A 22047-nucleotide genomic window follows, 5' to 3' on the forward strand; every position below is an offset into this window, starting at 1 on the left:
GTTTAAAACCGTACAACATAATCTATTGAGAGAAACATTTTTTTCACCAAGTACACAAGAGCCTGAACTAATGTGCATTCAAAGAAGATGTATTCACAATTGAATGGGTCTGGAAACCTTTTTGAAAACTACGAATTACTTCTACAATATGACCTTTCAAACAATGAGCTGTTTGAAATGACTATTTATCCCAACTTCCACCTTGATAAAAGCTATCAGCAAATTTGATCTCTATGAGACTATGTGCAAAAGGGAGGACTTGACGGGTGAAGGGACATGTCAGTCAGTGCGGGGGGTCAACACATGTCACGTACCTTGTCTCTGTCGCTGGATACTCGAGTTATGGGGAGGAACAGGGGGTGCGCTGGCTTCATCTGTAAAACATGGCTCTCATTGGAAGACTTAGCCTCTTGTGATACATCTATCTACACATCTATCATTATCGAAACAAAGGAGCTGATTTCAGAAAGTAGGTAGAAAATCAAATTCGAACAAATGATTAGAAAGTGTAATTAATTGCTGGCAGACAGTCAGCTGAATTATTGCCTACTACTACAATCACGATACACTTTGTAGAATCAATGAAAACTCAAAATTTAAGCAATACATAAAATTAAATACCAACTTAACTCCTGACTAATAATTTAACTGCAATACGATTTAGCAATTAGATTGTGATCAAAATCATTGAAGTAAGTGAATGATCATGAAAAGCAGAAAGAGCAAAAACTATTAGAAAACTTTTTAGTCCAAGAGTGGGAGCCAAGTTACATTAGAGAAGCACAGAATAAACTTTTATATGGAATTGATGCAGGAATTTCTCTAAGAAAGAAAGAGATCATCAGCTGTGCTAGATTTGGTAGGGTTCAAATTGGGCGTATGGTGGGATATTGAAACAGGTATCTTATTATCATTTATTTTAATTTGACAAACTTAAACCAAACATCGGACATGTTAATAATAGTAAATAACAGTCGGCCAACAAGATAAAAACAGCATATTTGGCAGAAAATGGTGGTTTTTAGTCCCTTCTCCGTGTTGGCTGCAGCTGATTTATATCAGCCAACCAAACATGGTACTTTTTATTTAATTGTTATGTACCTGATAATTGCTTATAAAGTGCAAAGCTAAAAAGTAGAAACTATGAAAAGATATCAACTGTTATTTTTAACCATTTTGAACTTATGATTTGAATTTGAATTATGACTACCATTACTGACAACTGACACAGTTTTAAGAGTTCTTTGGATGAAAAATCACTCAGCAGCTGGATTTATTGTGAATCGGAGTGCCGATGACTGAGCGGTCTAAGACGTCAGGCTTTGGATCGGAGTTAGCGATAACACAGGTTTAAATCCTGTCTGTGGCTAGCACTTTTTATCAGTACCATCGACCTTGCACTGTACCGACTCTGCCCCTTATTCTGTTTGATAAGATCATTGCAAGGCTAGTTGCCCATGAGGACGGGCAGAGTAAGGCTTAAAAAGAGATCAGCCTCTCTTAAAAAAAGAAATGTGTGTGGTTTATGTCCTAAACATTATGAGTGAAGGTGTAATCAGTTAATAGTGTGATAAAAAAAGTGAAAGAAGTCTATGGTAGAACTGTTTCTTTTTGTTTGGTGGTTATTGGTAAAGCAGTTTTTGCTCCTGAAGAGTACAAAACTTGTAATAACCTAGTGTTTTTGTCACTATGTTGAGTAAAGACTAACCATTTCAAGAAAATAATCAGAAAGTCCCGAAATTGTGAAGCGACGTACTCACAGACTTTTTCATTCACGTTGTTCAATAGACCATTACTGATAGGAGAAAAACTAGCACTCCTTTTTTCATCATAAGTCTATGTTCTTCCATTTTTAGATATCACAGCCATTGATGGACTATACCTTCACTCATAATATTCGGCCATAAACAGCACACAATTTACGATAAAGCTCAGCTGCTAAGTGATTTTTCACCCAAACTTCTCAATGGTCAGGGTTTCTCTTACAGCACTCATGTTTCAAAGTTATAACTGGAAAACGGGCGAACGAACACACGATGCTCCTACTTATAAAGTTAGAAGTGTACTGAACCACTGTAAAACACTGATGTTAACATGGTAGCTCTGCCCTCACTACTCCTCATACTATGCATAAACTTACTTATTTACTTTCTTCATAAACGTGTTAAAGCAAATATTTAAATACAATAAGTAAGATTTCTTCATATATATAAAATGACTTCCTTTTTCAGACTTCTCAGATGTTCCAAAAGTCAGATAGTCTTGAGTTTTTACAGGAGCAAAAATAATGAACAGCATGATGGGCAGTATCCGTCATCAGTAGTTACGCTAACTGATAACGGGCAATATATGTTATTAGTAGCCAAAGGGCCTGCAAGCAAGAATTGGTTTATCCTATAACCAACTTCATAGGTATATCCTTCCAGAGTGGCAAATTTCCCAATATACCAAAGCTCTATAATATTATTCCTGTTTTTAAGCATGATGACCAAACTGAACCAACTAACTACCAGCCAATCTCTTTGATTCAAAATTTTTCCAAAATATTTCAAAAGATTGTGCTTTCTTGTCTATTTGACTTTCTTAAATATAATAACCTTTTAACTGGCAAACAACATGAATTTACTAAGAACAAATCAACAACAAATGTTCTGGTTAGCTTCATTGAACTCACTGAAAATTAGAAGGAAAAAAACATATTTTTAAAAATCACATCCATTAAAACGGACTACACTTTTACTCATAAGGTTTGTGCCATAAACCACACACAATTCACAATGAAACTCGCTGCTGACTGATTTTTCATCAACGAAATCTTATTACACCACGTACTGAACACTTACAAGAATTTTCTATAACATCACTCATGTTTCGAGGTTATAACTGCACAACACACAAAAGTACGATGCTCTGCCTTGTAGAGATAGAATCGTACTGAACCACTGAACACACCAATGTCAATATGGTAGTGCTACCCCCACTACTTCTTTTGCTATGCATAAATAGCAGTTACTTTCTGGAAAACCCTCATACAATAGTAGTTAAAAAAGTGTGTTTTGTAATTTTTACCACTTCTCCAATGACTTTTTACAAATTAACAAAACAGACACAAATTTATTGAAGTTTTTGAAACGACAACGTCTATCAGATCAGTTAGCACGAATACACATGCACGTACGCACGCACACATACATTATTAGCACATCCTTATTGATAAATAACTGCAAAAAGTGTATCACAAATGTCTTGATGATGCCAGTTTTTTAAATAAAAACTTCGTAAAACAGGAGACAAGACTAAAATTACAATGTTCATTCTAGTTTTCAAGTATTGTACTTTAAATTTCCAAGATCACCTTGATCAGATCCAACTAATAAACATTGGAACACCTCACGTAGTTGTCACGTAGAGTTCAAGAACATAAAAGTTTACTGAGATATTTGTAGTTTTGAGTGATATATATCAATAGTAATAATCAATTTGAATGTTGAGTTTACCTCCATTCCACCTTCTGCTTAGTGCAGCATCTGAATTCTGACAAACTCAACATTTAAATTGAATCAACCCTTCCCATTGTCGTTACATTATGTGTAGTAATAATCCGTCACACATTCAACATTTTTGGTGTGATATTTATTAAAACTGTCACACTAAATCCTCCTTTCAATATGCTTTGTAAAAAACGTTTCGGTGTCATTAATGTTTACATCAAGTTTATGAAGACTATTAGTGAAATAATCATACAAAATTTAAGCGGCATATTATAGTATATTATAACATAATCAATAATTCCATCACAACAAAGAATAATTCCATCATAGAATCACCTCTATGTATACAATATTACTTAACAGACATGAACGACCATAACAAAGCAATCTCTAAATTGCAACAAATTTGAGCCTATTATTTCTAAAAGGCTGAACCACACCAGTCTAGTATTGATCTGGCCAAAATCCATACTGATGGTCGAGCCTTACACAATGAGAGTAATTGCAGATATTACCAGCAGTCTTGTAGTAAATTGTGGACACAGTACACACATGTGTTCCAAAATTGATGTTTATAGAATCATGACAACACTCAAGTACAAAGTTAAAATGTCAAAAGAACCACTTACCCTTCCGTATGAGCAGGCTTGTGACTCTCCGCAGGGCTTCTCTGGGTGAGCGGTGGAAGAACTTGGGCGTAAGGTTGGGCGGGAGTGTGAGCGGCTTGCGACAGTCCCCACGGGGCTCCCAGGGTCCTGGGGCAGACATGGGGCTGTGGGCAGTGGCCAGGTGATCTAAGTGCTCCACGGAAGCTGGACGGGGCTGTCTGTGACGAGGGTACCAGCCCCGCCCAGGTCCCCCTGCCAGCCTTAGAAGCTCTGCCCCAACCATTGCCTGACCTACACATATGAAGAAAGTCATATAAAATACCTAGTCTTTCATTCATACAGTGTATATTAACACCTTAACTGAAGGATTTTCCAGTGATTCAGAGTCAGCCACTGCTACAGGTTTTTAGGCACTTAATTACTTAAAACTTAATTAGGCCTACAATAAAATCGTTTTACAATTAAATGGTTGACACATTGCTGTATCGTACAATAAATTGTTTGGCAGAAAACACATTGGTTACCAACATCCAATTTATATAATACATGGTTAAGTATTCATTTTTTATAAAAACTAATGCACTCACCAGACAGAATTGCAACAAAAGTTCATGCAATGAATGTAGTTACAGTAAAATGCAATAAAGAGATGGACTCAGGGCCGCATTTACAAATTCGGCGCCCCTAGGCCTACAGACCAAAGAGCGCCCCCCCCCAGAGGACTCTGATTACACTGACGTAGAAATCCAGTAAATTTCTTAATTACGTAATTTTGATGAAAGATAATTACAATAGTATATATATATATATATATATATATATATATATATATATAGGAGTGTTTTGAATAAATAAAAGCAATGAACCAATGAATGAGTCAACGTCGCACCCCGGACCTAGTTGACCTTGGCCACCCGCCCCGCCGAGCGCCAACACCACCCGCCGCCACAACTTTTTTCTTTTGTGTACTTTAAAATTTATGCGCCCTAGGCCTGGGCCTAGTGGGCCTATAGGGAAATGCGGTACTGGATGGACTATTAGTGTGGTAAATACACAAATCTAGAAATCTATTTTGGTCATATGTTCATCTACGAGAATTTACGGGAAGCCTGTTTATAATTTCTTCGGCTTGGCTAACTGAATAAAACAGTCAGAAAGAACATGCTGTAAGTATATGATGCCAGTGGCCTACTTATAAAATAAGCTGAGGTATGGATAAACAACGATATCATTTTAGCAGTTCAGTAAAATAATACAAAGATCTACATTTATTGATTGATGCTAGTATTACAAAATAATTTGAAAACTTTCACATCCACAGTTTGAGACAGTTAAGCCTTTTAGCAGTGCCACAGTTTTTACACATACTGTATTCCAGCTTATAAGTGTCAGCATTTTAGGTAATACACTAAAATCTGCAATATTTTTGAAGATTTTAAAAAATGAACATTTTTTACCAAGTATGGAACAATTATTTTTGTTGAAGTTCAGAATTAATGAAACTACATCTTTTCCACTTTTATTTGAGAAACTTTTTTTGTATTTGAGATTATTGTCAATGCACAATTGTCGGTCAGACTAATCACTACATCTTTTCATGAAACCAGTACAAACATAAACCATTTTTTGGATTTATTAATGTGCATAACAATGATGAAATGTTGACTAAATTACCCAATGATGTCCAGAAAAGAATTTTACAACCTTACAGAGTCAAGAAAATGTACAACTTCTTTTCCTAAAGAGATTAAATTCTGAAATTTGTAAAATATGAAGTAAGCAATCCTATTAGTCTAGTATTAAAATTTGAATGCAATTTGATTATGGGTTTTAAAGGAATACAAATTTATCGATGAAACAAATAAAAATATCTGTACTTTATCCATTCCAACTGTGATATAAACTAATAGCACTTAAAATACAAATTTGAAACGTATGCCTAACCTAACTAATGTGAAATTAAATGAGCAAATCATTCGTTTGGTTGAATTTTCTAATGGTCTGTTGGTTTGACCATAAACATCATAAACTCAGGGGTACATCATTACTGTGCCGACAGTAGTAACTTGTATTTGAGAACATAAAAATTTCAGTTTAGAATTAATAGTCAATTATTGTATTTGAAAAGGTTTTAGTTCTTTTTAACTGTATGGGAGATTTAAATTTGAGATGTTGTCACTTATTATATTTGAGAAAATATCCAATCATCGAAATCAGCAGTTTTTTCTTATAAGCTATATAATAATAATGGTTACCGTAGTTACTTTGTTTTGTTTACTTAAAATAAAGATCAAAGAAAGTTAATATACAGTAAAGTACATGATATATATATATATATATATGTATGAATGATATTTTATTGTATGTGTAATTTGTTACGAGTGTTGAACATAGATTATTATTTGTTATATAGATTTGCAAAAAAAAGGAATGAAATTTATGTTATTTCTATAAGAGATGTGTCCAAAAAGCAACAGGAATGTTTAAGTTACGTCGTTTTAAAAAGCCCAAATGTCAAGATTTTTTAAATTTTGTTGATATGAGGATGGATTGATGTCAGTGACTTTTTGAATAAAACAAAATTTTTTGGCAAATAAACATTTCATTTTTCAAAATAATTTTTCAAAAACCTTTTAGCTCAATACATTTACTCCAGTGTTTTTCTAATTTTGTTATTCCCTCCTAATATAGGTTTTCCAAGGCTCTCAAAATAGGCGTTTGTTTCAGTAATGACTTCTTCATTCGACCCAAATCTCCTACCACCCAGCTATTTCTTTAGGTTTGGAAACAGGAAATAGTTGCAGGGGGCTGGATCTGAGAATATGCTGAATACCCCCCAGCAGTTCGTAGACCAATTCATGGATTTTTTCCATCGTTACTAGACAATTGTGTTGATGGAACAGTACTTCCCTCTTCGCCAAATGTGGCCATTTTTGCTTCAAATTAACGTCAAATCTTTCCAAGAGCTCTGAATAATATTCACCGGTAATCATTTTACCCTTCTCAAGGTAATCGATGTGAATGACACCTCGAGCATCCCAAAAAACTGTGGCCATGAACTTGTTGGCTGATGGAATCACCACAAAATTACTGGCCACAATTACATAAAGGTGCCAAAACTCGTCCAGATTATGGCTGATCATCGCTAAACACTCTCTTGAAGTGGTCACAAGGTTGTGCTTATGAGTGTGAGCTATCACGTGGAGAGCTTTTGCAAGTCTAAATATTCGTGTAAAATGTGATGTACCCATTTGGTTGAGATAAGCCAACTCACACACTTTCATTCTCTGATCGTCCAATATCACTCCATGGATTTTATCCACGATTTCTGGCGTGATCACTTGTTTTGGTCTTTTGGACCTGAACGTTAGGCGTCACTAACTGGTGCTGGTACGACCATAGCAGAACTCTGTAAACCACTTCTTAACCATTGAAATTGAAGGTGCTGAGTCTACATAGTATTTATCAAATCTTTCCTCAGTCTCAGTGATGGAATTTTTTTAAAGGACAATGTTATGCTTAACTAGCACACAAAATTCACTTTTTTCCAATTTTGTGAAAATTCACAAGGTTGTCTGCTTTGAACGGCTATCAAATACCAACTGCACGATGCAGATTGCTTAAAATGAGAAGGTTTTCCACTGATAGATTACAGTTAGCACTGTTGCATTTAAATTTACTGCGTGGGAAATTCAAAAAGTCACTGACATCAAACCGCCCACGTAATATTTTTTATTTTAGAATAGTCTTATTTCACAATAATTATAACCGCTTCAGGTGCTGGGGCATGATTCCTCATCGACACGGTTTTCTCCTGTCCATCTGGAAGTCTAACATGAGCATAACCAGGATTTGTCTGTATTAATTGAATTTCTTCCACAGGGAGTTTGTACTTGCATAACTTGTTCTGATTGCATAAAAGCACTAGTCCAGGTTGAGACAGCCAGCTTGGAATATAACCTCCATAATGTGATCTTCTGGGATGGTTAAACATAAATTCTTGTGGTTTTCCATTAGTTGATGTGCATGATAAGGATCTGATTGAATGAAGCGTTTTAGAGAGAACAGTTTCCCAGTACTTGTAATAGGCAGGTTTTGAGTTATAAGAGCAAGTAAAATGCTCTTCCAAATGGTTCATTTCCTCTAGGATTATATGCTGAAAAGTGGCTTGATACAATACTATGAGATTAAAGAAAAGGCCATGGTTCTTCTGAAATCGGTGATGATCCCCGATAAGAATTAATAAATGAGGGCATACCAAAATTGCAAAACGTTCCTGAAGTTCTTCGATCTCAGTAGCTGAAGTCATACAGGGTGACAATTAAGTCTGGAACCTTTTTTTAAATTTTTAAACCACAATATAAAAAATACCAAAGTTCACACGTGCTTACTGGTGATAGTAACGCACATATCTGCCCAATTACCGACCGGATAATCCCTTTGGGGGACGGTCCACAAGGAGTCAGACAAAATTCTTAAATAGCAGCATAGGTCAAGTTTGGTATCAAATTAAAGGTCTTACTTAGCAGAGTACAAAGCCGCAAACCGGACTCAGTAGTAATAGCTATTTGAATTTTAAAACAATTGAACAATGTAAATTATTAAGTATTACAAGTAAACACCAATTTTTAAGTACCTGTGATCAAAGTAAGTGTTCAAAATGTTCCCCTCCCAAAGGGATTATCCGGTCGGTAATTGGGCAGATGTGTGCGTTACTATCACCAGTAAGCACATGTGAACTTTGGTATTTCTTTCTATTGTGGTTCAAAAATTAAAAAAAAGGTTCCAGAATTGTCACCCTGTATATGGCAGAGAAAAGCAAATGGATCCCATGAATACTCATCTACTATAGTTAATAATACTTTTTAGAACACTAGGGATAAGACATTTAAAATCCATGTTTAAACGTTCCAAAGGCACAGTTGTTTTATTAAGGTATCCTGATACCTGCAAAACCTTGGCTTCAATTTTGAACAAACTCAACATTGCGTTATTGTGCGGAGAACTTCTTCCAGTGAAAAAGGTAAATTTTAATTCTAATCCAATAATAGATTTTGAGACAAATGGATGACACAAACCAATGTAAATTTCAACTAAATTTGGTCTAAGTTATGGATCCACACAATCTTGACATCGTATCTGCAACCCCGTTTTCTTCTCCGGACTGTAAACAATGTCATATTTAAAGCAAGATAATTCCAAACATCCAGAAATATATTTGTAAACAAAAGGACTGACTTGATTGACAAGTAAATGTGGTTTTATTGCATAAGCATTGCATTCCTCTGAGAAGTTACACAATTTTTTGATGCCAATGCAGCCATTGTTCTGCAGATTCATGTTCAGGCTCTACATCAAGTCTATTAGGTTTAAGATGTTTTCCTATGACTAGTAAGAAAGTTTATTAAATTATAATAAAATAAAACTGCTAAGTAAATTACCTAAAGATATGTTTCAATAAACTTTAAGTCAGATACATTTCAGATAAACATAAACAAATATTAAGTTACAGGTGAGAGAATTATTTACTGTTTACTGTATTATTTTAAATAACACATGTTATCAAAACCATTACATCAGTACTCATGCTCCGGAATTACAATAAAATTTTCAGCTGTATGATATAAGTAAAACAAGGGTTTACGAGTGGTATAAACATTTCAAAAATTGTCATGAAGACATTGAAGATGACAAACGCTTAAGCACATCGACAACCAAAGAAAACGTGAAAAAAGTGGAAGAAATTGTTATGAATGATCACAGTATTATATCAGAGATAATAACTGCTTTTGAGGGTTAAAAAACCATTTACACCATAATAACACCAAACCATGACAACCCTTCTGATAAAACTACTGCTTTGAAGGGTTAATGTCAGAGGAGAAAATTGAGAGGAAAATATATCGGATGCACTGTCCAAGATCAGTGAAGGATTCTGACTACTGCTAACAGAGGGGAAGCTTGGGTAGCATTAATATGTCACATTAAAATTTGACAATCAAAACAGCACAGCAGGCTTGAATACGGAGATGATTCGCCTCAACCTAAAGGGGAGAAGAAGCCAAAAGTTCTTTCAGAAAAAGAAATTACTACACTAAAACAAATAAAAAGTAGGATTAAAAAAAAACCAATGTCTGTGGCAAAAATTGGAAAATACTTTGAGGGCAGTGTATTATGGTCAAAAAAGTATCGTGAACCTCTAACAATGAATTCTATTGAAAATAAGGCTAGGCAAGCTGAATATCTTCAAACCTTAAACTAACTTCAACAAGGAAAACAGATCGTATGGTTTGACTACAGTAGAACAACTTCAATCTGTTTTAAAAAAAGAGAACAAATTAAAGCTGGAAAAATCAACGGAAAAGTTACCAGAAAGCAAAGATACGTGTTCATGTAATTTTTGCAATCACAGAAGTAGTAGGCTTGTCATCGGTGGGGCGAAAAAGAGGATCCTTTACTAATTAATCAGCAAACGCATTGGATGAAATTTCTTCATAAAGTTGGCAAGACACTGGTTATCGGCTCAACTACCTTACCACCGTTGCTAACATCACTCCTTGCCACAGGCAGTTAGACAATTATTGATAGGACACCAGCAACACTACTGAGGTTCGGTAACTATTCATCTTTCTTGAAACCTATTAGAAAAAATGTGATCCAAAGTTAAGGCATTCGCATAAGCAAACCTGATATGATAGTTCCGTAAGTTCAATCTTCCAGAGTTGGAGAATAAAGATTCATGTATCTAGAAAATGTGATTGACCAAACATAAAAACACTATTGTCAGTAGTGTTGTGCATGTGCTGTTCAGTACACTAGGCCTACAACTTTCCATCTAGCTAGCTGTATTTGGAATGGATGACTTAATGTGTGAAAAACGTGAAAAGTACAAACACGTTAAATTAAATTCAAGTTCACCCTTCAAAATGGTTCACAATCCATTAAATTTATTTAATGAAGTTGATTTGAACAGTTTGATGTTTTTTATTTACTTTACATATTATAGAGCCATTATTTCTGCAGTTTGCACTATGTTTGTATTACATTACATTAAATAAATTATTTTATTGAACCATATTTACTATTGTGATCACTGTAATGCGATATGTTAATCCTAATGATATGGCTAATTTTAAACATCAGGTCAAACTTATTTTTTTAATTGATATATTTTCAAATACATTTTACCATTTCTGGAATACAATTTAAGTCTCAAATTGATTTGATGTCTTTTCAAATACAACTGACTATTTTAAACTAAATTTGTTACCTCAAATATATACGAATATGAATATTCTGACACACAACTGATATAAATAAAATGTGTTTTTAATAATATTTAATAATAATAAAAAACTCATCAATATACAACCCAAGCAACTTTCATGGCAAATTACTGGTAAAGAAAAATATTTGTGACTTTATTTCTCCAAACCATTACCCTCTTTTATGTATTATCATTTAATGAAGATGCAGCTTCACAGTTAAAACAAATCATTAAACTTAATGTAACTACACAATAAAACAACCATAAAAAATTATATCCCCCCCCCCCCCCCCCCCCCCCCCCCCCCCCCCCCCCCCCCCCCCCCCCCCCCCCCCCCCCCCCCCCCCCCCCCCCCCCCCCATGCTAATTAAAAAAAAAAAACATAGTCATGTTTAAAAGTTTGTTGTTATTGACAATAGATAATTTGAAAAGATAACATGATTATGAATATTTTCCACCATTGTATGCTATAAAAAATAAAACATGTTTTTTAGGATTTAAATCTATCCTCTTTCTCCGGTGCCAAAAAATACTAAAACACAAAGTTAGACATCACAAAATATAAAAATATTCTTCAAAACTTTGCACACTGCATGAAATCCAGACATAGAAAGTTGTCTTTTTCCACACATTGAGAGTTGCCTCAAAGGAATGGATATTTAAAACAAGTTGGCTCTAACTAACAGGTTTGTGTTATGAGTACTGATAACCAAAAGCTACATGTATGAGTCAATGAAATGCAAGAGTTATGAAAACTAAACCCAATTAATTGGCTATATAATACAATGTACAACAAACAAACAAATATTATTTAAACTTAAAATAATACTATTTAAAAGGGTTTGTCAGAGTTTATTTTCCTTTTTATTATACTGTATTTTATCAAGCAAACAAATTTTGTACATTAACATTGTCATATTAAAGGCCTAATGCATGACTGAAACTGTGTCATGCAGATTAACGCTAATCTCTTAACTATAAATACGTTTACATATATAGTTTGAGGCTCTAAAACTATAATTAAATTACTTTTGTCCTGATGAGTTTCATTTAACACACTGATGAGTAAAATTTAAACAAACTAATAGTTACAAATTCTTTTTTTTATTTGTTCTGTGGCAAAGTTGTGATCAGTTGTTTTCCAAACAATAAATAAAGCATTATAATGAATTATAGGTGGAAGTAATGGTTTCTGTAAATTTGAATGTAATTTACTTCAAAATACCAATCATAAATGTTTGGTACTGTAAGTTTTTATTATAAGTAAATAATTTTGATTGTTTTATTATTCAGATTGTGAGAATAATTATCAAAATTAGCTATTATTACAGGCTACAAGAACTTAAGCATGTACACATGTAAACATGTATAAGACAAATAGTGTGAATATAGCAAATGCCTGCAAAAAAAAAAAAAAAAAAAAAAAAAAAAAACACTAAATCTAATAATCCATGGCCTTGAAAGGGTTAAATTATAAAATTATCCCTTTGCATTTGTCAAGTCACTAAGTGTGACTCATACTGAACCCTCCCTCAGCTCAGATGAGATTACAACTAGTTGTCCTCATAGCATGGCGGTGCTGGCTGGGTTCTGCATCTACATTAAAGTGATTGGATAAACATACATGTTATGTCGACTTACATTTAAATGGTAGTATTTGACTTCCGGCCCTTTAAATGCAATTCCCAAACACTTACAAAGTTTGTAAGCTTTAAGCTTAAAAATTTTGTTCGGTTATTTATTATTTTCTCGTAAACATACCAAGCAGTACATAATTTATGTTAATGTTTTGTCTAATATAAAAGTGCATTTATTTGTAAAATAAAAATACAATGAAATTAGTCCCATGCAGCAAATTAGTCTCTAATATCAACAAAATATAACTGACACTCAGATAAGAAAATAACTCTAAAAGATGTTTGTTGCAAATAGAGAAATATTAATGTAGTTACTTATTTGGCAGCACTGCCTAGAAAAGGATTATTTTATCTGTGCAATACAGTGGGCCACACATAGTGGCCTGAAAAGCTGAACGGGAAAACAGCAAGGGCGGTCATTAAGAATGGTCCGCTGAGTTGAGAGACTGGAGGTGGTCTTTAACCTCCAACCCGACACAGAGAATACCTGTTGCCAGCCAAATTGACCTCGCGAGCTGAGAGGACAATTACATAAGTTTCAATATGAGTGCAATGGGGGTAAAACTCAAATTTAATTCCAGCATTTTTATATACCTAGAGTGACATTGCCAGGTGTGGTGCTGAGAGTGGTGCGGCGATAGCTGTTGGTGGTAGGAGGACGAGGGGTGGTGCGAGGCCCTGCAGGGACGTCAGGGGCACGTCGATGGGGAGTGCGAGGAATGTCACAGCCTCGAGCAAAGATGGGAGTCTCAGGCAGAGAACAGGACACCTGCATGTGGCTCTCCTCGCGAGGGGACTGACTGCTGCCACGCTTCTGGAACGTCCTCCGTCTCGATGGTCCTGGCAGCTCTGATGGCAACGTTCGCCTCTCGGACGGAATCTAAATATGGTTTTGCAATTTAAGATCACAGCGATAACTCATAGGCTGTAGACATTGATATGTTAGACACAATAAAATGATTTGTGTAGACATAAATATGGTTTTTTGATAATTTAAATAGTTTTATTCTTCGCCAAGGGGTTCAAAAATTGCTACATTGATCAGGTTATGAAGCTCTTAAAAATAATTATCTTGGGCATACTATTTTGCAAACCACTATTTTAAATGTTTAATTTGATTCTGACATTGATTGAATTTACCAGGATTTGTAATTTACTGCAGACGGCTTTTGAACGCACAAACTGTCTGACTGCTCAGGGTGGTGTTGCCTCAGCAAAGTTTATAAACAGTCATGTACAGGGCGATACTCAGCTTTGGCGGGCCCAGGAAAAGATATTCGGCCGGGCCCCGTCATGTCCCACCACCTGCCCCTGTACATGAGTGGAGGGGTCCGATCCGGGCCCCATTAAAATTGACCGAGAAAACTGGTCTGAGTACAGTCCTGGTCATGTATAATGATTACAGTGTCATTACACTTGTAACGATTGGAAATCACTATAGAAAAAATATTTGCTATGTTCAAAAGAGTATTGTATTCCAAACAACCTGGTGCTAAACAAAAGACAAAAATCCAAATGGTTTTTACCAGTTACAGAAATATGTAAACATAGTGACTTAATATTTTTACGGACTCCAACCAAACACTGAAGTCAAATATTGAGCAGTTATGCTCTCTGCAGTAACTTTTCTCACTCAGAAGCAAGTAAGAATTTCAGAAGCAGCTAAAACAGTCTACATTGTCTTGCTTGAATCCCATGGTACTGCGTAATGTCCTGGGGAGAATCTACTACCAATCTTCAAAGTTCTTACTTTGCAAAAAACAAGCTGTTAAATGCCTTAAAAGTCTGGAATTCTGAGAGAGCTGCCATTCAGTTTTAAATGAATTTCGAATTCCTACAGTGGTAGCAATTTATACGCTCGAGGTAAATTTGCCCATGGAGTTTCCACAATAAAAAAAAAAAAAAAAAAAAAAAAAAAAAAAAAAAAAAAAAAAAAAAAAAAAACAACCAGTTACTTACCATAAAAATCCCACAACATATCTAAAATTTTGCTGAACAAATCCACCAGTTGTGTTTATTGAGATATCAACATATGCCAAAGCCCTGCTGCTGGAAAAAAAAGTCCTGCACAAAAATGAAAAGACTTGCTGAATTCCTGTTGGGGAGAATTATGCGCTAGAAGAATACTTGAAGAATGAAGACTGAAATAAAACCTGACCTGGTTAATAACAACTGCTCAAGTATAATTTTTTCACTACAAAATATATGTTAAACAAAGCAATAATACAGATCTCTATTAATATGTCAATAAAGAAATTGTTCATAATTTATTGACCAATCAGATTTGGGTCCTCCCTAGTGAAATAATTATGTTAAGAAAATCAAGTAAACTAATCAGACAAGTACCATAAAACTGCAAGCAATTTAAATGGTCTACTTACATCCCTCCTAGAGTTAGAGTGTTGGTTTTTGTGGTTTCTACTGAAGCCAGCATCCATTGAGCGGGTCTTGAGGCTGGATGTGGGCTCCCTGTGAGGTGGAGGGTCGGGACAGGGTCTATTGAGGAACTTGGCTCCTATTGGATCACTCCCTGGAGGTTCCAGGCAGCGATAGAAGGGTTCTGGCACAGAGTCGGCCTTCCCTCGGGATGTCTTCCTGGGGCTGTTGCGGAGAACATCAGAGTATTCATCCTCATCTTCTTCCACTGGAGAGGGAGGTAGAGGCCCAAACTCGTGCTGGAGAACTTCAACCATGACGTTGAAGTCTCCAGGAGGTTTTTCCACATTTTCTTCTACCAATTTTTCCTTATGTTCCACTTCCACCACAGGAACCACCTGCACTTCGGTAATTTCTGTTGCAGTGAGCCAAGGATCATCAATAACCTCTTCTTTTGCAACTTCAACATGACTTTTCACCGGTTTACTTGACGTTCCAAATGATGGTGAAAGTATATCTTCTGATGAACTAAAGTCCTCACTCTGATCTAGTTGGAGTTTCAAAATCAAAGCCTCTTCCGTCTTCGAGTCAATCGAGTCAACCACACTATCACAACTCTTACTGAGCTCTGTAGATTTATCATCGTTAATGTCTCTGTACTCTAAAGAAACTTGTGTGCTCTCTTCCACACTTTCTTTATGCTTGTCATAGCCATTGAGATTAGGTAAGTCGTCCATAACCTGAATACCAACATCACAAGATCTCACTTCAACCGCTACACTCTTACTTGCCTGAGCACTCACGGCTTCAACAGTCTCTGAGGGTTCTATCACGGGAGATACCTTCGCCACCTTCTCCTCAATCTGGAGAGGTTCAGTTTGACAAGTTTCGTCTATTGTCAACGTGGGTAACGATACCACTCTCACTAATGCAGGCGGTGTTGGAGGTTGGAAATCAGGGGGAGTTTCATCTAAACCTTCTATTAGGCCTTCCTTTAACAAGGACTTAATATTATCAAATGTTGAACTGCACCTTTTCAATTCGTTGAGTTTAGAATTAGAGTTTGGAGAGGATGATTGTTTAGGCTTCTCCTGCTTATGTACAGGTGTTCGCTCTTTTCTGCGACCCTTGCGGATAATATAGGTTCCACTGGCACTGAGGTCTGATGCTGACAGTTCTGGAGGAAGGAAATTCCCTTCATCCAGTTTCCCTGCTGATGAGTCCCAGTCACTGAACGGGGATAAGGAGCCGTCCTCTGTCCCTGTAGGAGGATCAGGCCAGTCGTCTTGGTCTCTTAGTCGAGGTATTGACCCTGTACCTGTGGAAAAAGAAATACTTAGTAAATGTCTTTTTAATACAAAAACGATCTGTTTTTTATGGAATAATAAATTATTTTACTCATCTGTTAGGACAAAAGTTAGGACCCATCTTGACATTTAAAAAACTATTACAACTCGATATACTCTTGATTTATTAAATGGGAATTATTAAATATAAGTCATAAAACTAATCCAAGATTACATATATCATGGGGTGAATATTAGTGAAGCTTATCAATTGTAGAGCTGTATGGTTTCATTTCTGTCTATCTACACCATATTTCGAAAATGAATTTATATATAGAGTTAAAATTTTGCATGACGCATCCTAATAATATTATAAATGCGAAAGTGCCTTTGTTTGTTTGTTTTGCTTTAACGCATAATCTATTCAACCAATTGTACTAAAATTTTAAATGGACATTCTTAAGGTCCCTGGGATGAATATATGCATATTCTTATTTCTAAAATCCCTCCAGGCTATACCCCACTGGTCTGTAAAGCAGCAAAAAATCCAATCTTGGTTTCTAAAGTTTTGTTACATGAATTTAAAGAGCCTGTTAAATGTAATCAACTGTTCTGTGTAAACATTTTATTACGACACCACAACCATATGTCTAATTAATTTAACTACTATTTTCAATTTGTTTGCATTTATAGAGTTAAAAAATACAAAAATAATAAACAACACTTTCTTATTTCAACATCGTGGCGAATTAATATACTCTGAATTTTACTTAATCAACTAAATTGGGAATATGTACATATAAGGTAATGAATTTTGTTTCCTTAGATATTGTGGGACGGCTAATTTACAACAACTAAGGGAACAAAAATGGAGGGAATGGGTATTAGCTTGATTCAACAAACCATGCGCTCCATGACTACAATTTGAGGATACAAGCCAGTGCAGTGAATCTGTGATTGTAGCAATAAACGAGACACTAAATACCATTATGAAAGAAAATCGTTGCGGGGACATCGCATCTATTTCTCACTGATAAGTTATACATACTGATTAAGTTCATAAATACTGATATAATTTCCAGACTGGGCTGAGGCAATAGTATGATATTGTAAACATGGATTGGGAAGGAAAAACTTTACTGTTTCATGTATAATTTTTACATATGGATAACAACTGTCATAATGTAAGTATTGAAACTTGTTAGTATTAATGATGTTGATTTTAGTTTTTAATTTTCAATAACAATATCTATATCCATACAATTCAGAAAACTATACTGTTTTCAAACCAACCTCATAACAAAATTACATATAAGTCTATAATCATACGACCCTATTGTATTATATCACAAGTGCTTTCACTAAGAAAGCTATGAACTTTGACTTTGGAATTCCTCTACATTGGTCTAAAATAGTTCGAGTGCTAATGAAATCGTGGGAGTTATTCAATCAAATACATAGAATGTTGCATATCAATTGTGGGCAAAACCGCGGGGGTATGTGCTAGTCATTTCTTTATAAGCAACACTGTGTTTGATGATGTTACATGTCACTCCATGTGATTTGGTTGAGCATTGGCAAATATTTTTACATTGGTCTTATGATATATATGCAACGAGAAAATAACAGAATAAATAAATTTGTAAGCAAACAGAGTACAGCCATATGCAATTTTGGTGGTGACGTGATTTGATTTCAGCGCACAATTTGAATTTGGATGATACAAGTAATGAATTAAAACGATTCACTGATTTGCGAGCATTTTTTAAACACTGCTGTAAAACCGAAATTAAATAACAAACACAAGTAATGTAAAAGATTGGCTGTACAGTTATGTATAGAATTTTTTAACTAGCTGAATAAAAACCACACAGATGGGGTTTTCATTCAGAAATTTACTATCTGAGAAACAAACGACCCCATTTCCATTGCAAAAGGCATAAAAAATAATGCAATAGACACAATGTACACATGTTTACAGATGGCTTATGTATATTTTCCAAAAACACTAACTGAGAAAGCAAAGCAGTATGGCATGACCCCTTGTATCAGACAGCGATGTTTTTTTTTTTTGGGAATAATCCCAATCCTAGATATTATGATTAGAAGGTTTGGATGTTTGTGCTTTAATCACATACAAATTTATAAGTGCAATTGATATATTTCAAGATTAATGAATTCATTGAAATAATATTCAAGTTTAATAAGTGCATTTATGTTTAAAAATATTATAGGGCTCTATAATGTTACTGTTGTAGATGCTCACTAAGAAAGAATACCGACAGAACATCCTTTACAATTTTATATAACTTGCTAGTTTGTGTAAAAAATTAGTTTTTTTGAATGATCTTAATTAGTTATTGATTATAAAATTATTATTAATATATTTTAGCTATATCAGATTTTGAAAAAAGTACACATTTTTGTATTCATGAGTTACTATACATATGGTATAGAAAATACTTCTCAGGTTGATTCTGCAAAATGATATTCTAATTTCTTAAATAAAACTGTAACACAAAGCCTACTTGATCTGTCCGTGGATTTCCTGCGACGACGGCCAACGACCTTAGTGCTACCGGGAGTCATGAGAGCTTCCTCGTCCAGGTCCAGGGGCACCTCCCACGCGATGCTGCCCCGCTTAGAGGTGAGGGGTGGTGGGGGCAATAGTTCTTCCAGGGAATCATCAGAGAAGTTGGCATGGTCGTCATCTGCTAACTCAACTAGAGTCTTAAGAGCCGCAGACTCCTCTCCTCTCTCCTCCTCCTGGTAGCAAGATTTAACCATTTAGTATTGTCACAAAAAGTATGTCTCATGACAGTATGAAATAATACAAGAAATACATAGAAAATTGTTTGTTACATGTTATTGGAAATAAAATTAATCCTTTGAACGTCATGAGTATTATGCTAGCATTGAAGTCCCTATAACGCCAAACGTAAGTTATCCCACAAACTATGTTAAAAAATATTAAGCATCATAGACTACAACACTCGGCATGCTGCAAACTACCATCTTCCAGCTCACCGCCTAGCGCCCACGGAGAAGAAGCCAACGTATGTCGGAGCAAAGCTGTGGAACGCCCTCCCACTAGAACTGAAGAGGAGAGACCGGCTGCAGTTTGGACACAAACTAAAACTCTGGCTTCAAGACCATCCATTTTACACGATAAATGAATTTTTAAATTGTACTATTCTCTAAGAATATGTTCAATAAAGAATTAAAAAAAAAAAAAATAAATAAATAATAGTTTTATTTGCTGTACACTGCCACCTGCTAACTTGCAAACTGAACATCTGAGGAGCAGCAACCAATAACAGCTGTTCCATTGTTTCGTTCCATGTTGGCCGTGGTTTTTGAAGCGCCCATAATGAATATACTCACTGTCATTACTTGCAGATGACCCGGACTTTGACTTAATTCTTGAGGTTTTGAACACTACATTTACAAGTGTAGTTGGTGAAGTTGAGAATAATGAACAACAGGATATTATTTTGCACAAATCGAATGGGAGTGAATCCGACTCAGAAGAAGAAAATCACAGATCATCCTTAAACAGGCCTATGAGAAACCTTCCCTGGATAAAGGTGACTACTAATTATCCAGGTCTACCCATACAATACTCATTTACAGTTTAAACAAAGGACCTAACTAACCTACTTCTTTTGATTTTGGTTAAAACCCATTGAATATTTTGAACTTTTTTCAACGATGAAATAATTTAATATACAGGGTGACAATTAAGTCTGGAACCTCTTTTTTAATTTTTGAACCACAATAGAAAGAAATACCAAAGTTCACACGTGTTTACTGGTGATAGTAATGCACACATCTGCTCAATTACCGACCGGATAATCCCTTTGGGGGACGGTCCACAAGGAGTCAGACAAAATTCTTAAATAGCAGCATAGGTCAAGTTTGGTATCAAATTAAAGGTCTTACTTAGCAGAGTACAATGCCGCAAACCGGACTTCAAAAGGTGGATTCATTCAGCAGTTATAGCTATTTGAATTTTAAAACAATTGAATAATGTAAATTATATTAAGTATTACAAGTAAACACCAATTTTTAAGTACCTGTGATCAAAGTAAGTGTTTCAAAATGTTCCCCTCCCATCGTCTGGCAATGTCCTAGGCGGTTGTAAAAGCCATCCACTGCATTTTGAAGGTAGTCACGAGGAATATCTTGAGCTTCTTGGACTATGAGATTTCTTAGGTGTGCCAAATCTCGAGGCTTAGTACGATAAACTTTATCTTTGAGGTATCTCCAAAGAAAAAAAATCCATCGGAGATAAATTAGGGGAACGAGCAGGCCACTCTACTGCACCACATCTTCCAATCCATCTGTGAAGGAATATTGTATCCAAGTATTCTCTAACAAGGAGAGCAAAGTGTGGTGGCGCACCATCTTGTTGGAAATAAATTTCTTTGCAATTGTCGACCAAGAGCAGCTTGTAGGAATAATTCAAGTGCAGGAATTATCTCATTTTGGAGCATTGCTAGACACGAGTCACCATTTAAATTACCATTGATAAATAATGGGCCCATAATTTGATTTCCTATAATACCTGCCCAAACGTTAAGTTTCTGTGGATGCTGTGTATGACTCAATCTGCCACTTTCACATTCTAACAGTAGTTGTGTTATTGGTAATAATTATTGATTCCTGGCTTTGATTACTACATTGTCAGATGATGGGAGGGGAACATTTTGAACACTTAACTTTGATCACAGGTACTTAAAAATTGGTGTTTACTTGTAATACTTAATAATTTACATTATTCAATTGTTTTAAAATTCAAATAGCTATAACTGCTGAATGAATCCACCTTTTGAAGTCCGGTTTGCGGTATTGTACTCTGCTAAGTAAGACCTTTAATTTGATACCAAACTTGACCTATGCTGCTATTTAAGAATTTTGTCTGACTCCTTGTGGACCGTCCCCCAAAGGGATTATCCGGTCGGTAATTGGGCAGATGTGTGCATTACTATCACCAGTAAGCACGTGTGAACTTTGATATTTCTTTCTATTGTGGTTCAAAAATTAAAAAAGAGGTTCCAGACTTAATTGTCACCCTGTATTGTATATGAAACAAATTGAAATACAGAAAATCAGAAATAAGAAAATCAGCACAAATACTTCACCCAACGTTGGAATGACATAAAAGCATGCAATTTCAAAGCTTTCCTTGGTGTAAACATAATATGGGTTTGACTCCAATGACCTCCATGAAGTATACTTCAGTACAAAATGGGAATAACATTTAACATTAAAGTAATGTATTTTATAAAAGCTAATTCATAAACACTTTTTGGTAAATGTACTTCAATTACAATCTAGTTGATGTCAAACCAAAAGGTTTTATCGTACAGCCTCTGACTG

General features: G+C 35.3%; 1 protein-coding gene across 2 annotated transcripts in view; it reads right to left on the bottom strand.

Annotated features, from left to right (window-relative positions):
* Window positions 1-291: 291 nt before the first annotated feature.
* The window catches only part of LOC124365021, a 520456-nt gene continuing 498700 nt past the window's right edge, over window positions 292-22047 (bottom strand). For both annotated transcript variants that reach the window (XM_046820907.1, XM_046820908.1), the window contains 5 exons: window positions 19194-19431; window positions 15385-16697; window positions 13598-13883; window positions 4121-4390; window positions 292-374 (listed from right to left, as the gene is read on the bottom strand). In XM_046820907.1, the coding sequence (XP_046676863.1) occupies window positions 307-374; window positions 4121-4390; window positions 13598-13883; window positions 15385-16697; window positions 19194-19431 (2175 nt within the window). In that variant the 3' untranslated portion in view covers window positions 292-306. The remainder of the gene's footprint in view (window positions 375-4120; window positions 4391-13597; window positions 13884-15384; window positions 16698-19193; window positions 19432-22047) is intronic.

The sequence above is a fragment of the Homalodisca vitripennis genome, chromosome 6, assembly GCF_021130785.1.
Source record: "Homalodisca vitripennis isolate AUS2020 chromosome 6, UT_GWSS_2.1, whole genome shotgun sequence".
Classification (NCBI taxonomy): Eukaryota; Metazoa; Arthropoda; class Insecta; order Hemiptera; family Cicadellidae; genus Homalodisca; species Homalodisca vitripennis.